At 49.5% G+C, this 17,890-nt stretch overlaps 1 protein-coding gene across 5 annotated transcripts in view; it reads right to left on the bottom strand.

Moving 5' to 3' along the window:
- DOK4 (docking protein 4) overlaps nt 1–17,890 on the bottom strand; it is a 71,043-nt gene that overhangs the window by 31,724 nt on the left and 21,429 nt on the right. For all 5 annotated transcript variants that reach the window (XR_007246101.1, XM_048515235.1, XM_048515234.1 and 2 more), the window contains one exon: nt 2,503–2,610. Coding sequence is in view for 4 of the 5 variants with exons in the window: in XM_048515235.1 (XP_048371192.1) it covers nt 2,503–2,610 (108 nt within the window). In the remaining variant the exon portion in view is untranslated. The remainder of the gene's footprint in view (nt 1–2,502; nt 2,611–17,890) is intronic.

Below are 17,890 nucleotides of genomic sequence, written 5' to 3'. Positions count from 1 at the left end.
GTTAAGGAGCCAGATTCTTTATGGTAATACCTGTGCCAGCCCCAACACAACAGATTTTAGTTCCCATCTTCCAGCACTAGCCTGCGCATGTCATTGGTGCAAACCCAAGCATCCCTGAAGTCCTTTAACAGTCATATCTGCTAGAATTCATAATAGGGCAATCATGCAATTCAACTCTAGGAAGTTGCAATTATCAACCAAACAAGAGAATCTGCCAACTCTGGGCATCAATATACCAAGTTGGACTATCAACGAGCTAACAAACTAGCGAGAGGTGAGCACCTGCACATGTTTCAATTCATCAAAGCTGTTGCACAACCAAACAATGCTCTTTGGAAAGAATGCATGCTCCCGCCTAACACACTTTTGATGTGGCCCATAACAGGTGCACAACTGAAATTTCAGCACCCGACCACTGAAAATAACAAACGGCACATCCTGTTGCAGCCATGCAGCTGCGGCCTAATTCTGATCTGATCAGGTGGAGGAGCCAGCATGGTGTAGTGGTTAAGAGCAGGTGGGTTTTAATCTGGAGAACTGGGTTTGATTCCTCACTCCTCCCCCTGAGCAGCAGAGGCTTATCTGGTTGACTCCTACATTCCTGCTGGGTGACCTTGGGCTAGTCCAGGGGTCTGCAACCTGCAGCTCTCCAGACGTTCATGGACTACAAATCCCATTAGCCCCTGCCAGCATGCCCAATTGGCATGCTGACAGGGGCTGATGGGATTTGTAGTCCATGAACGTCTGGAGAGCCGCAGGTTGCAGACCCCTGGGCTAGTCATAGTTCTCTCAGAACTCTCTCAGCCCCACCTCCCTCACAAGCAGTGGTGGGATTCAGCAGGTTCGCACCACTTCGGCAGAACCGGTTGTTAAAATGGTGCTTGTAAACAACCAGTTGTTAAATTATTTGAATCCCACCACCGGAACAGGTTGTTAAATTATTTGAATCACACCACTGCTCACAAGGTGAGGAGAAAGGAAAGGAGTTTGTAGGCCACCTTGAGTCTCCCTACAGGAGAGAAAGGTGGGGTATAAATCCAAGCTCTTCTTTTTCTTCTTCATGGGTCACAAGTGGCAGACCCTGCGCAGGTGAACACGTGGAGCTGCCTGACACAGAGTCCTGTCACTGATCTGTCAAAGTCAGTGTTATCTACTCTTCAGGGTCTCAGGCAAAGGTCTTTCCCACCTCCTAGCACCTGGTCCTTTTGAGTGGGCCAACCCTGCCAGGGATTGAACTGGAAACCATAAGTGTGCCAATTCATAATATGCTCTACCACTACATCAACAACAACAGCAATAATAATAGCGTGCCACTAAGTCACAGCCCACTCCCCCCCAGGTGACCCCAGGACATGAGGTTTTCAAGACAAGAGATAAGAAGATGAGTTGCCATTGATTTCCTTTGTGCAACCACTTCAGTCTTCCTCGGTGTGCTCCCATCCAAATACCAACCATGGCCAGCTTCCAGGCTCTAATGAGATCCAGGTAGTTATGACCATTCAGGCTACTCACCATTAAGTTATGTAAAGACGTCTGTCTACTGGCTTATCCAAGCCAGCACTGTGTACCCTGACTGGCAGCAACTCCCTGTGGTCTCAGGTAGTGTCTTACACATCACCTCTGGCCTGTTGGGATGTTGGGAATTGAACCTGGGACCTTCTGCATGCCAAGTAGATGTTCTACCAGTGAGCCTTGGCCCTGTCAACCTGGCCTCCCTCTACTGCTAGTCCTGTTTTTTTCCCCTCTGTGTGTTTATAAATCCATGGAGGGGGTGCTTGCATTAGAAGAAGAAGAGTTGGATTTATATCCCACCTTTCTGTCCTGTAAGGAGACTCAAATGGGCTGACAAACTCCTTTCCCTTCCCCCCTCACAACAAACACCTTGTGAGGTAGGTGGGGCTGAGAGAGCTCAGAAAAGCTGTGACTAGCCCACGGTCACCCAGCTGGTGTGTGCTGGAGTGTACAGGCTAATCTGGATTCCCCAGATAAGCCTCCACAGCTCAGGCGGCCGAGCGGGGAATCAAACCCGGTTCTTCCAAAATAGAATGCACCTGCTCTTAACCACTTCACTGCTGCTGCTCAAAGAAGCAACTTTGGTGCAGGCGGAGCCAGGACTTGGAAGGCCTGGTAAGAAAAGATGCCCAACAAAAGGGATGGAAGGGGAGGCTAGTCTCTTTCAAACATAAACATGCTAATTTTTGCCACTGGGGCTCTCTTGGGCAGCGTTTTTCCTGCATGAAATGTCACACGGACCTCAATGGTGCCCTGGAGAGGCATTTAACGATAATGAGAACATAGCCGAAGTAGAAAACGTTGCTGAACTAGGCCAACTGCAAGTCAGTTGTGTGTAGGAGGTTGCCCACTCCGGCTTCTTTCTAAAGGAACGCCTCGCTGCGAAGGACGTAGGTATGGAATGCTGGCCGGGGGAAACTGGGACGGCTGCCCCTACGCTCCCTCCAGGCCAAGAACAGAAGACTTATGACATTCAGAAGAGAGACTTACCTTTGGGCAGCCGCGTAAACACACCGACTTCTCATCTGGATACTTCTCCAGCCGCTGGGGGCCTTTGCTGGAAGATTTCCGAAACACCAGCCAGCAACGCCGGTAAATCTGATGGGCAGACAGAAACGAAAAGTGCACCGTGAGGAAGTGTGCAGGGTGTAAAAGTTAAGTTAATCATCCAGGTCTGATAATAATATCCACTGACTTGAACAAAGGCTTTGCAGCCCCAGCTTCTTTACTCTTTCTCGGGCCTCTCTTCTTTGGTGAGGAACTATTATGTCAACTTATTTAAGATACTAATCCTACGTGGGTTCACACAATCACAAACTCCAGGATGAAAAAGGGGTGACAAGAGGAACCCACAATTTTGTTGACATTCTTATTTCACTTTTGCTGCTGCCTGAACATACTGGGAAAATCAGAGGCTGCTGCAAGTTCAAAGGTATCCTAGGTTAACTGAGCAAGAACACATGCCCAGATGCAAACATATTATCAACCTTAGCGTCATTACCGTTCCATGTGCTGCTGTCCTTAAAACAGCCCTGTAAGGTAGGCCGGCATAGTTCCCCCCCCCCTATTGCTCATGGAAGAGAGGGGAGGGGCAGAAAAGAGGAGTAATAGTTTGGATTTGTACCCCACCTTTCTCTCCTGTAAGAATACTCCTTTCCCTTCCTCTCCCCACAACAGACACCTTGTGAGGTCAGTGGGGCTGAGAGAGTTCCGAAGAACTGTGACTAGCCCAAAGTCACCCAGCAGGAACGTAGGAGTGTGGAAACACATCTGGTTCACTAGATAAGCCTCCACCACTCAGGTGGAGGAGTGAGGAATCAAACTCAGTTCTCCAGATTAGAATCCACCTGCTCTTAACCACTACACCACACTGGCTCGCAAGGAAAGTGGCTTGCCTCCCTGATTGGAGAGAAACAATTTGAACAAGCTCATCATGGGCTTAGGTTAAGGCAACTCTTCATAGAATTACACCTTCTGTTGCTACACAACAGCCTTCTAACAGAAAATTAGAGTTGTCCGGTAAAGTTGGTGCTGAATCACCCAGGGGGGACAAGCATGAGCAGAAGCCCTTACATCAACCGCCTGTGGAGAACCACATCTTACAAGCAGAGCCAGAGTGAGGGGGAACTACGCCTGGGGCACATATGCGCCCTGTGCCCCTGCCATGTCCCTGCCAGCTCCACCACACCCCGGAACACCCCTGCACCAGCATGTGCCCGGTGCGTCGTGCCCTCTCTTCCCCCTTGGCACTACACCACTGCTCACAAGAGAGATCCGCACAGAAACAAGTATCAGCGTGCCAGAATAAATCCCTTCCCTCTCCTTTCTACCTAGAGCCATCTTTCCCCCACCAGGAGGAACCTTACCCATCCATCGATTCCTCAGTAGAACAACACTGTTGACTCTGCATTAGTTAATTAGATATCGTGAAGCCGGTTATAGACTTCGATGTGTGAAGGTTAGGAGGACTCATTGGAACTGACAATCTCTTGATTATTCCTCTATCCGCATTAGAACTTAATTAAAAGGTTAGATTTTTCACAAAGCAAGGGGGGAGGGTAGGATGGGGTTGACGTAATCACCAGGAACAGGGAAAGCACTTTTCACCTGCGTGTGCTTCAAATGGTACCTACACAAGAGCAGACTTATCTGAGACCACATTTGCTAGGATAGTTAGCATTTTCTAGGACAGTGCAAGTTGCCATTTGAGGGTATATATTCAGGAGCACCCAAATCTTATTTGTTTTATTTTCCCCCAGCCCATTCCTAAAGAGTTCAGTGTGGCACATAATTTAGTGATTGAAAAGGCTTTCCTTCTGTCACTCATGGCTCACAAAAAGCAGTACACACCAATGCCATGACAATCAAAATAGGCATAAAACAATAATCAAAACTGCTATGGAAGGGGGGGAAATCCTAAAAAGAACAGGAAAAAATGAAGGATTTCTATATATTTTTAAAGCTCACAGCTCTTCAGAAGTATCAGGATGGTGGAGAAAGTATGAAAAGATATGATCATTCGGAGGGATTCTATATAATTCTCTATTTGATATTTATGTACATGTTACTTAACTTGTTCTGTATATCAAATTTCAAGAGTAATTTTTAAAAGCCTAAAATAAAACTCCTCATTGTTAAGAAGAAGAAGAAGAAGGAGGAGGAGGAGGAGGAGGAGGAGGAGGAGTTTGGATTCATATCCCCCCCTTTCTCTCCTGCAGGAGACTCAAAGGGGCTTACAATCTCCTTTCCCTTCCCCCCTCACAACAAACACCCTGTGAGGTAGGTGGGGCTGAGAGAGCTCCGAGAAGCTGTGACTAGCCCAGGGTCACCCAGCTGGCGTGTGTGGGAGTGCACAGGCTAATCTGAATTCCCCAGATAAGCCTCCACAGCTCAGGTGGCAGAGCTGGGAATCAAACCCGGTTCCTCCAGATTAGATACACGAGCTCTTAACCTCCACGACATGTTCATCAAATCCCCTATAAACAGGGTTATACAAACCAGGTGTTACAGGGAGGACAGGCACATGACTGAGCAAACTAAAGGTTGTATATTGACAGAGGTGTGTGGCCTACAGGGACATGGGGTCACCCATGTCCCCAGGTGTATGGCTTTTGGTCATGTGGGGGGCGCCGGGTGCCCCCCACAACAAAACGGAATGCCCCACAGCCACATACCACCAAGCTCTCCCCCCTACGACCTCCGTGCAGGCCAACTTTGTCCTTCCCAGGTCCTGGGGACCATAGGAGCCGGCCTGCAAAGAGGCGGGGAGTGGGGCTCAGTTCGAGCCCCCCACCCCCGCCTTTGGCCTCCATGCAGGCCGGCTTTTGCCCTCCCCAGATCAGTGAAAGAAATTCTGACTCATTATCTACCCTGTAGTATTCACAGTGGAGGGAAGGCATCATGGTGCAGCCCAACCTCGTAAGATCTCAAAAGCTAAGCAGGGTCAGTCAGTACTTGAATGGGAAGGAGAAGGTGGCTCTGGCAAACCACCTCTGCTTCTCGCTTGCACTGAAAGCCCATGGCTGGGGGTTGCCGTCCTTACTTAATGGAGTGTAAGAAAGGGGTTCGGGCGCCCCCCAAAATGAATGGGTGACTGTCCTTAAGGAGAGAGCTTCCTCTACCCCAGGGGTCAGCAACCTTTGCCATCCAAAGAGCCATTTGGACCTGTTTTCCACGGCCCCGAAGATCTACTGAGCCGGTTCGGCCCCTCCACTCACCTTTCCTTTTAGCACTGCTCTAGAGGGCTGGAGGGACATGCCCACGCTACCCTCTGACCTCCAGGCCACACGGAGCTGCAGTATAAGGCTGAAAGAGCCACATGCGGCTCCAGAGCCGCGGGTTGCAGACCCCTGCTCTACCCCAAGTGAAGAAAGCAGCTTGAGATATTTCGTGAGATGTGTACAGAGACAGTGAGGCCACCCTGGAAGCTGCAGAGCGAAGGAGGGCTTTGGAAGCCGGCTTCCCACATCCAGACCAATGTTCTCTCCAGCTGGCTGCATTGACTCCAGAGAGGAATTCCACATGCTTTCTGGGTGGGCGCAAACCATTGTCTTGGCTTTCACAAGAGCAACCCTCCCACTCCTTTAGAAACGAGTCCAAGTCAGCAACCTGTTTAGGATTAGCATGCTCCAAACGGGTGCCGGGTCTCAGAGTCAGATGGGGAGCTCAAGAGGTTCCTTTGGAGCTCCCAATAACTGCTTTTTGCACTCCCATTAACACTAACATGTCTGAATCTTCAGACCTGGGATGCTCACCTCAGTGAGAAGGAAGCTAAGAGCAATCCCCATCTCAGCAAGGGCAAATTCACTGCCAAAGGATATCATGATGCCCCTGAGCATAGATGGTTTTAGAAGGGGATTAGATTAATTCCTGGAGGAGCGGCCCATCTATCAGTGCCTACCAGTGACTGAAGGGAACCTCCACGATCAAAGACAGTCAACCTCTGAATACCAGTGCTAGAGGCTGGTCATCCAGGTGGCCACTGTGTTAGACAGAGTAGATGGACCACTGGTCTGGTCCACCAGAGTTCTTCTTATGTTCTTAGGAGAGAGATTCATTCAGGAGACATTAGAAGGGTATTCATGAGACACTCAACTGGAAGCCAGTGCAAACTATTTAGTTAGGGTTTCTAACTAGGTTCTGGGTTCTAATCCCCCACTCTGCCATGAAGCTCCCCTTGGGCCAGTTACACACACACACCCCTCTCCAACTTTATAGGGTTGCCTATAAAATGGAGGACTGGAGAAAGATGCATGCCCAGAGCTCCTTGGAAGGAAGAAAGGATCAAAATGTGACAGATAAAATGGGAAGCCCACACTAGGAAGAAATGGTCACCAAATGGGGACAGAAGAGAAGTCAACAAAATTTCCAGAGGAAGTGAGTGGTCCCTAGAGAATCCCTCCTGAGAGAGAAGTTTGCGCTACATTCTCTCATTGAGAGCTAGCATTGTGTAGTGGTTAAGAGCAGGTGCGCTCTAATCTGCAGAACCGGGTTTGATTCCCTGCTCTGCCACTTGAGCTGTGGAGGCTTATCTGGTGAAGCAGATTAGTTTGTGCAATCCAACACATGCCAGCTGGGTGACCTTGGGCTAGTCACAGTTCTTTGGAGCTCTCTCAGTCCCACCCACCTCACAGGGTGTTTGTTGGGGGCGGGGAAGGGGAAGGAGATTGTAAGCCCATTTGCATCAACTTACAGGAGAGAAAGGGGGGATATAAATCCAACTCTTCTTCTTCGCTTGGAACACCGGACTTTGCCTGTACCACAAAAATTGAGATGTAGGGAGGCTCCAAAAGATGCTGACAGGACCCAGAAGGCACATGGGGTGGGTTTGAGTTCTCTTACAAAAAGCAGATCATGGAACTGTAATTCAGATACTCCATGGAGAAGCCTTCTTCAAAACTAAAAAGACACAGAAGTTTTGGTTCGGCCTTCTAAACCCACAGAACCAGGCAGAGTTGAAAAAAATTAGGGGTAGGACCAAGTAAGATTTTACACAGGCGAATTGTCTCCTGTGAACACACATACACAGGCCTTCTACTGACTCAAACCATCCGTCCCTTTCCTGGTTACAAAGATCTGAGGTATCCCAAGGTAGCTTCTGACAGACTGAAATACCAATCGAGAAAGGACTGTGATGTCGGATTCACAATCCACTGAGATCAGAATCTGAGGGCAACTCTGGCTTTTGCAAGAGAGGCCACCCGGCTGCCACCCCCGCCGCCTTTCCTTCCATCAGCTACCTCGTTACAACTCCTTTGATAGGATGCACTGCGTTATGTCATGGTGATGTATGTTGCCGTGGCCCTCTCTGACAGATGATGCAAGGTAGCGGGGCTGGAGCTTTTCGAAATTAAAGCTCGGCTTCTCGGGATGCCGAACTGTGCCTCCTCTGCTGCATCCTGCAATTATTTGATGCTCTGCAGAATCACAGCATGCCCATCCGCTCTCCCCCTCACAAACCCCCAAGGAGCAACACTAGGACGGCGCGCAGTGTTTGAACAGGCCCTGAGCCAGAGGCGCATCCCAAGCCGGGTCCTGAGGCAATTAATCTCACAAGTTAATTACGCGTAGCCTCACATCTCTTGCCTGGATTCCTGAGGAACAAATTCTCCCCTCCGCACACACTATGGGTAGTTTTTTTTCTGAAGCGGCAAACTGGGCATCGGCGGAGGCAGCAGCCAGAAGTGACGGTGAGAGGTAGCATCTCTTCAAAAACACATCAAGGTGATGGTGGGGGACCGATACGGCCGCAAGAGAACGGTCGCTTTTGCAGAAGGAAATCTTGTGCGAAATGGCCCACTGCCCTGGACATTGAAAACCACCGCTTGACGGATTTTGCAGACACGTAACAAGCCCCCTGGGAGGGAACTGTCTGTCTGGCACGTAGCGTGGCTTCCTGCGAGCACGGCCCACCTCCGGCGCATCTCCGGTTGCTTTCAAAGGGTCTGCTCCTAAAAAGGACACATCTCTGCCAAGCTGTCTGAGGAAGCTAGCCCCAGCCACAGACTTCAAAGGCCCACAACACCTGCCACCTGTGAAGTCCTGAGGGGCACCAGCCAAGTCCTCCCACAGATGCGCAACAAAGGTTGGAAACGGCTGACGTGAAGGGATGGAATGTGAACAGCATGCAGCTCAGGGCATGGTATATTCTTATCCCCCTTGTCTGTCCATCCCAAACAGAATTGCAGGGGGTTGGACTTGATGGCCCTTGGGGTCTTTTCCAACTCTATGATTCTATGATTCTAACAACCTGGAACTCAACCTCTGGGCAAGATAAGTCTGAGGGTTTATCTAACAACAGGCATGAAGTATTTTGAGGCTTCCCCAAAAACCATATGCACATTGCAGGACTCACCTTTACAAAGTAATGGAATCCTGGAAAGGAAGAGGGAATGGGTATCGTGTTCCCTCCCACACGCAAGTGAAAACAGCTGGGGGGGGGGGGAGGTCGCCCTGCTTGCTCCTTCCTCAGTTCCATGTGTTCTGGGACCATGTGATTACAGAACTCTATTAGCTCTTATCTCATATGTGACAACCAGTTCATGGGCGAAACAGTTACGGTAGGGTCAGCTTCACTGAATACTCCACCCCACTACACATAAGCTACTTCTTGCATGGATGATGCCAGCGCCCAATGAAATTTTAAACATCTGCCATGACTGGAAACCACTGCTGGAGGATGGAAGTGACGGTGACCAAAAACAGCTCACATAAATAGATTGGTAGCAGTGACAACTGCAGAGGCCACTAACAGTAGAGTACATAGAGCGATAAGCTCTGTATATCCCTGGTTACAATGGGAATCAGTGGTCATTTTCTGACCCTTACAGGAATCCATACTCATTTGACCAAGTCCCTGTACGTTTGACGTCAGGACTCCGCTAGACATTTGGACTACAGCAGGAGGGTCCTCTAACCTTCAAGAGGTACTCCAAGCCAGATGTGCAAATGTAGCAAATGCTTCTCACCATTTTTAAGAATGTTGCCAGTTGAATCTCACACAGTACATAAATGTACAATTGGAGTCCACCATCACAGTATGTTTTAGAAAGTTCTGGAGGCATCCAATCTGGGCCAGGAGCCTTATTGGACTTTTTTTTAATTAAGGAAAAGCTTTCCTCAAATTAAACTGATGACCATTCAGAAAGGTAAAGTGAAAGTGAAGAGGTAAAGTGAAAGATGCAGGAGGTTCTTTTTCATTTAAGTTGTAGCAGGTTCTTTTTTTTCATTTAAAAGAGTGGTGAAATCAATTTAACCTCTACTTATATGATTTGCCAAAGAAATTGCAAGCTAACCACTTCCACATTCCTTATTGGCTGCTTACCCAATTCCAATTCTTGCTCCAGGGTAGTATTAAGACATTTTCTCCAAGGTTTTGTTTTGTACTGTCATGATAATTTGCTTACTATTAATTATGCTAAATCCCAAATAATGTGTTTTCAGAAATATCTATCACGAAGAAAAGTAAACTACTGCATCCTGGAAGGGCATAGGAAGGGGCTAATTTTCAAACTGCAACTATGTGGGCTTTAAAATAAATTAAACGCTCGTCCCCAAGTGTGGGGGCAAGAATGTGGGAGTGGCACCAAGCCAGCATAAATGCCACTTCTGCTGGCACAAGTACCATGAATGTCAATGGCGGGCATATATACCAGTGGCAGGGAATGGTACCGGAGTGAAACGGAGGAGCACTGTCAGAAGGGGTACAGCCCAAGTGCCAGGGCTTGTGCTGGAACCAAAAGGGGCAGTGGCAGCATTAGTCAGCTCCCTGAGTCCTTTCGGCACAGGAATGCCTGTACTCTGTGGTCACGCACTCCCACCCTGACCTCATTCTAGGACAGTGATGGCGAACCTATGGCACGGGTGCCAGAGGTGGCACTTGGAGCCCTCTCTGTGGGCATGCGCACACAGAGTTCATCATGTGGGGGGCGGAAAATCACCACCACCACCACCACCCCACACACACACACCTAGGCTGGCCTGCGCCACTGAGCACGACATGCGTGCACTGTGGTGAGCAGGGAGGACTTGGCTGGTGGGCCTGGTGCCTGTGCTCCAGGTGGCTGCTGCCCGGCCGGGGGGGGGGGGCAGAGGAGGCAGAGATGCTAGAGAGGCACAGAGCAGTGCGTGCAAGACTTGCTGGAGGCTAGAGCAGGCTGGCCCCTGCTCGAGCGGGTGGGGCGGAGGAAGTGGGAGCCAACTGATTTTTTCTAAACTAAAACCTCAGTATTCAGGTTAAATTGCCGGGTTGGCACTTTGCGATAAATAAGTGGGGTTTGGGTTGCAATTTGGGCACTCAGTCTCAAAAAGGTTCACCATCACTGTTCTAGGACAACCATGCCACAGCCAAGAAGATGATGTACCCCTGACACTCCTGTCCTGCCCCCATCTACCTGTGCCATGGTTGGGAGCCATGCGGGCAAGGAGCACTTCTGTCTGCCACAGCCAGGTGGGATCACAGGTGCTGAGAGCAGTGGCACAGCCTGGAGCAATGCTGCCAAAACAGCAGCCGGACCCCTCCTTCCTATACAAGTTATTATGAGGCCGCCTTGCGTGTTGCTAACTGCAAGACCCCTGCCAGCCTTGTTGTGGCACGGTTGTTCCTAGAATGGGGTCAGGGTGGGAGGGCGTGACCACAGAGTGTGTGGACTTTGCTCCCCTGGCTAGGGTTTTTTCAGCCAGTGCTTGCCCACTTGTGTCTGGTGCTCTCTGTATTATTACCCTGTGTGCTGCCCCTGTCACTCCAAGTCCCCACTGCACGGTACTGATGGGCAGCATCCTGTTCTCTGGGCCCTCCCTCAGGGCTTGGGCTCGGGGTTTTTAAATGACCCTGGGTTGGCTATTGGTTCCTGTGGGGGCTTGGCCAGAGCCTGAGGATTTGCCAGAGGGCTGGTTGGCATCCAGAGCACTTTGGAATCTTGGGGGTTGGGAGTGTAACTTTGCGCCCACAAAAATGGGCCCTTGGGGCTTGATTTTTTCTGAGCGTGGGGTAGAGACTCCTGAACCGTGGGAGCTGGGGACCTGAATGGCCAATGGGGGAGACAGCACTCATAAACTCCCTTATACCGGTGGTTTAACAGTCCTTGGCCAGCTCCCTTACCATAATCAAAGAAAAACCTTTTAAAGGATTAGAGTGGTATGTTAGGGAGTTCTCAACCAGTAAAACTGAAAAAAATAAATTATCTTCCCCCGCCCCGCATCAGTGCCACATTCAGTCCAGAGGGGGCCATTTTCAGCCAAGGAGGTAGCTTGGGGGAACATTAATGCACTCTTCCGCATCACTGTATCCTCAATCCATATCTCTTCCTTTGTCAACATGCTTGAAGTTGCCTCATACTAAGGGGGTCTCTCATGGTCATTACTGTCTATTCCAGCTGGTAGTGACTTTCCTGAGTCTCGTATCCTCTCCTATGTAATTGTCATAACTAAAAAATAGCAAGGGTTGAACCAGAAGCCTTCGACAACCAAAACAGATGCCAGCGTGGTGTAGTGGTTAAGAGCAGGCGCGCTCTAATCTGGAGGAACCGGGTTTGGTTCCCTGCTCTGCCACTTCAGCTGTGGAGGCTTATCTGGTGAACTAGATTAGCTTGTGCACTCCAGCACACGCCGGCTGGGTGACCTTGGGCTAGTCACAGTTCTTCTGAGCTCTCTCAGCCCCACCTACCTCACAGGGTGTTTGTTGTGAGGGGGGAAGGGCAAGGCGATTGTCAGCCCCTTTGAGTCTCCTTACAGGACAGAAAGGGGGGATATAAATCCAAACTCTTCTTCTTCTTATATCAAGACTGCCCATTGAACTGTTGCTGCCAATATTGTGTCCATGTCAGCAGCGTTCCTTCAGGATCGGTTACATCACCGGCCGCTGACCCTAACTGGAGATGCTGGGGACTAAACCTGTGACCTTCTGCGTAGATGCTGTACTACTGAGCTGTGGACTCCCTCCCCTTTAGCAGGTGCTGAGTTACACACCAGGAGATGTGATCTTGGATGCCCTTATGTCACACATAGTGTTTGGTCCTCTCATTAATCGTCCCCAATATCCTGGGTGCGAACCAGAGGCATTCATGCAACCACATTACACGCTACCCCGGCACAGCATCAGAAGCATTAGCTGGGGGGCGAAATGTTTCATTTTCCAAGTGACCAAAAAAAAAAGAGATTATCTGGAAAATTGTGATTTCCCTGTAAAAGATAAGCGGGCAAAATATCTGAATCTCCTACGACAACAGAGAACAACAGAGGCAAAGAATCCTCCTTCCTTTGCTCTGCAGGCGACGCACTTCAGGCCCCGGAAGCAAGCGCTTCAATGCACATTTCCTTGATCGAGAGCCGAGCCCTCGGGGGCATGGAGGCCGCTGGAATACAGCAGGGCCTGGAGAATTCGTGCAGGGCGGCTGCTGTTTTGGCAACACTGCCCCAGGCTCTGCCGCTGCTCTCAGCAGTTCCCAGGAGGAGAAACTTTGCAGCCGGGCTGTAATGGGAAAAAATTGTGCGCTAATGTCAAATGCATCCTACAGTCACTTCAAGCTTGTAAACAAGCAAACAAACAAACAAACAAAAATGGCCAAGTTGGGTCGTTTTAGGTCAAGGGTGGACAACATGTTATTTGAGGCAGTTCTGTCTAAGCCCACAGACCTTCAGTGGCAGTACAGCAAGCCTCACCGAGGCTCTGTCGGGTAAGTCGGCCTAGAAGGACATAGAAGGCAGGAAGACAAGGGCTTGAATGTGCATGCAAGGGGTGACATGCAAGAGGGGGGAGGGAGGGGTGGCATGCAAGGGAGGGGAGGGAGGGGGAGGGGGCCCGGCATCTGGACATGACCCACCCACCCTAGCGGAGGGAGGAGGAGGGAGGAGGAGGGGTGGCATGCAAGGGAGGGGGGGAGGGACCCAGCAACTGGACATGACCCACCCACCCTAACGGAGGGAGGAGGAGGGAGGGGGAGGGGTGGCATGCAAGGGAGGGGGAGGGACTTACCCTACCGAGGCGAGAAAACACCAAATTGAAAGTGATTTGGGGTGGGGGGGGGACCAAATCCCATGTTTTATGTAGAGGTAGGGTCACGCACACTGTACCACCTACGTCCACACAGTACTTTTTCCATTTTGTGACTCTCTGCAGATACATGCTTACCAGAGGCACATATGTGGTCAAATGTCCCCAGGCTGTGGCCATTTAGTCATGGGGGGTGTGGAAAATCGCCCCCATATCCCTCTTCCTTCCCCCCAGGTCCATACACTGACTTCAAGACCTGGTGCAAAAAAAGTTTGGTCATGGTGGGGAAGGGTGGCCGCCCATATGGGTGTGTGTGTGTGTGTGAGGGCCAGTACGGAGTACCAATACAACTGTGAATACAAATGGCTGACATGATACTTCCTATATCATCTGCTCCAAGTCCTGTCCCCACCCCCTTCTCTAGATAATACCAGAAAAAAAAAAAAGTAGGTTGCTTTCATTCCTCCTGGCTCGCGTACAGAAAACCCTACTGCCAGCTGGCAACAGCTGCTGCGAACACTGCCACTTTCAAGCCGTCACAATCACAGAAATTGATGCCAACTAATACTATCCGTAGAGCTGTGCTTGAGCCAGATCTTCAGCTGGTAGCCTGAAGGGCTTCAGCCAGGGTGCCACTGTTTTAATTCTGGCCCAGAAAGGGAATTGCAGGGAATTTGCCAACACCAACCCAGGAAGTCACAAATAGGCCAAAGAGGATCAGGTGGCACTCCATGACCCCCTAGTAAGGCCTCTGGATCAGGCCTGCTTGCTGAGATAACTAGGATAAGTCCACGCTGATGAGCACAGGATCACGGTCATTTCCTGCCCTCAGCTTCATGGAACTGCTAAGGCAGTAAGAAGAAGATGAAGAGTTTGGAGACTCAAGGTGGATTACAAGCTCCTTTCCCTTCCTCTCCGCACAACAGACACCTTTATTATTATTATTATTATTATTATTATTATTATTATTATTATTATTATTATTATTATTATTATTATTATACACATAACAACACAGCACAAGTGTCTGGAATTCATCTCTGAATATCGAGTCCTTCCCAAGGACCTAGGATATTAGAGGTATTTGCGTAGAATGTGTGCAGTTCCTAGAAGTGCTGCTTTCTGCAGCATGTGGACTGATGTTCTGTCCAAGTTTAGGCTTTCCAGATGTTTTTCAAGATTTCTTGGGATTCCTCCTAGAGCACAGACTACTAGTGGGATTACTACTACTACTACTACTACTACTACTACTACTACTACTACTACTACTACTACTACTATTATTATTATTATTATTATTATTATTATTATTATTATTATTATTAATTGTATTTATAAACCGCCCTCCCCCAAAGGGCTTGTGAAGTAGGTGGGGCTGAGAGAATTCTGAGGGGACTGTGACTAGCCCAAGGTCACCCAGCAGGAATGTAGGAGTGCGGAAACACATCTGGTTCACCAGATAAGCTTCTGACACTCAGGTGGAGGAATGGGGAATCAAACCCGGTTCTCCAGATTAGAATCTACCTGCTCTTAACCACTACACCACGCTGGCAGAGGTTAGAATGCTGAGTTGAAGCAGAGGAGACTGGGGTTCAAATTTGCACGGACAACAAAACAAATTTGTGCAGAAATCTACCTACAAGATTCTTATTAGGATAAATGGGAAAGATGCGCTGCCTCGAGTTCCTTGGAGAAAAGGCAGGACAGAAAAAGCACTAAATTAATTAATGATCTTATAGATTCACGTTACCTTCACTCATGGATATGTTTACAGATAGGCAGGAAAAATACTATATGCAGCAACGTGGACAGTTGTCCTAGGAAACAGCCTCTAGCTCCAGGCGCGGCGGTTGGCCCCCTATCTCTCCCGGCCCGACCTGGCCACCGTGATCCATGCGACGGTCACCTCGAGGCTAGATTACTGTAACTCGCTTTACGCGGGCCTTCCCTTGCGATTGATCCGGAAGCTGAAGCTGGTCCAGAATGCAGCGGCACGGCTTCTGGCAGGTGGTGATTATTTAGATCATATCACCCCTGTGCTATGCCGTCTGCACTGGCTCCCAGTGGAGTTCCGGATCGTCTTCAAGGTGTTGGTAATAACCTTTAAGGCCTTACGCGGCATGGGGCCCTCATACCTACGGGACCGCATCACCCCTTATGTCCCACGTAGGCCACTACGTTCAGCGGTGGCAGAACTGCTGGTGACCCCCAGCCCCGCGACGATGCGGCTGGCCTCGACCCGGGCCAGGGCCTTTACGGCTCTGGCCCCTGCCTGGTGGAATGCTCTACCTCCATCAGTTCGGGCCCTGCGGGACCTTGGTGAGTTCCGCAGGGCCTGCAAAACAGAGCTATTCCACCGGGCCTTTGGAGAGGCTGGCCGCGGTTTTACTGCCCCCCACTGAAACATCGGAATTAAAACTGAGGCTGCCATTCTCCATCCCTTGTTATTTCGGTCGGGCCCACTGTTGATTCCACCTGGGGCCCGCCGTTCCCCCCCCTTTCCTTTTTCTATTACTTATTTCTCCCTTTTAGCCTTGGGATCGGGCGCCCGTTTTTACCGTTTTATTGGTTTACTGTTATTGTTTAAATTGTATATGATTGCTGCTGGATTTTAAATGTGTTGATTCATGTTGTTGGAGTTGCTGTCGTAGAACAGCCATGTTGGAAGCCGCCTCGAGCCCCTTGGGGAAGAGGCGGCCTATAAGTTTGAAATATAAATAAATAAATAAATATGGCCTTCTGAACTCTCCTCTCAGTAGGGATTCTAGTTTCTAGGTGGGATTTGGGGATCTCTTGGAAGTACAGATCACCTCTAGATTACAGAGAGCAGTTCCTCTGGAGCAGGGGTCTGCAACCTGTGGCTCTCTAGATGTTAATGGACTACAATTCCCACCAGTCCCTGCCACCATGGCCAATTGGTGGTAGGGGCTGATGGGAATTGTAGTCCATGAACATCTGGAGAGCCGCAGGTTGCAGACCCCTGATCTGGAGAAAATGGATACTTTGGCGGGTGGATTCCACGCACTGTGCCCCACGGAAGTCCCTGTCCTCTTAAGCTCCACCCCCAAATCTCAAAGGGTTCCCCAACCTGGATCTGGCAGCTCTACCCCACCCCCAATCCCGTCTGTGGCCAGGGGTGATCAGGCAACCTTACCTCTCATAGATGTTTGATTTCCCAAAATTGCACCCACCCAGCTCTCTACAGCATCATTCTTGAAGATTCTGAGGTAATTCACAAGAAGCAATAACCAGTAAGATGCTCTATTGGTCACTGCAAGAGGGACACTGAGAAGCAAGAAGCCTCTGAAAAATGTGAGTGAGGTTGCCAACCCTCAAGTGGGGCATGGAGACTTTTAGGAATGACAACTGATCTACAGACAACAGACACGTGGCATTATACCCTGATGGCTCCCTCCCAAAACTGCACCCTCCCAAGACCCTACCCGGGAATCTTCAGAGATTTCCCAACCCAGACCTGGCAGGAGGCTCTCACTGGTGGGCAGTACAAGATGGCAGTGGACTCTTACTTCAAAAAGAAAGAACTTCACCATCTGCCAAAATGGTGGGTAAACCACAAACAGACTTCAAGCCTGCCTGCCACATTCATAGTCGAGGTTGTGAAGGAATTTACACTCACACCAATTCAACCAGCGGTTCTGGGATACCTTCTCGGCATCCTCTATAGTAAGGCTTTGCTTGAATGAGACATCTAGAGTTACTGACTCATCAGGCACTTTTCTGCAGCATGCCCAATCTCTGCTGGCGGCCTACTCAGTTCCGAGCCAAGTTATTTGGAGATAGAAGTCATACAGATAACCCTTCCTTGGGCCAGGAAGTTTGGGCAGTCGGTTTCACCAAGAACAGTGTTTCTGGGCCATTTGAACAGCACCTCAGAAGCTCACACTGAGGCACAGTCAAGTCACCCAGAGGAAGACATCTACGGAGCCGAATTGAGGGCTGCACTGCTAGAAATGGGCACATGTTGTGCTAAGGTCTCACATTATGACCTCAGTTCACTAGAACAAAGATTTGGGCTATAAAACAAATCATTCCTCTGGCAGTCTCCTCCTCCTTTTCTCATTTGGTGGCTATACAAAAATAAATAAACCAAACCCAAAGAACAGATATGACAAAGGCACAAGAGGGCAAAGCGTGTTTTAACCCTTGGGGGACCAAAACAAACCGCCCACAAGTCAAGGTTTCCTAGGCAGTGACCCCAGCATACTTCTTGGAAAGAATCAGGTTGGGTCTTAGACCATCCTTTGTAACTGCCCAGGTGCACACTCCATTACTATAGTAATGTCACACTACACAGAAACATAATGCAAAATGACACATTTTCTCCAAGGCAGAAGGCAGGTGAAAGCCATTAGCACCCATTATAACCCC

The sequence above is a fragment of the Sphaerodactylus townsendi genome, linkage group LG14 (assembly GCF_021028975.2).
Source record: "Sphaerodactylus townsendi isolate TG3544 linkage group LG14, MPM_Stown_v2.3, whole genome shotgun sequence".
NCBI classification, from domain to species: Eukaryota; Metazoa; Chordata; class Lepidosauria; order Squamata; family Sphaerodactylidae; genus Sphaerodactylus; species Sphaerodactylus townsendi.
Note: the sequence above shows the minus strand (reverse complement) of the source record. Positions and strands in the feature narration are given on the sequence as shown.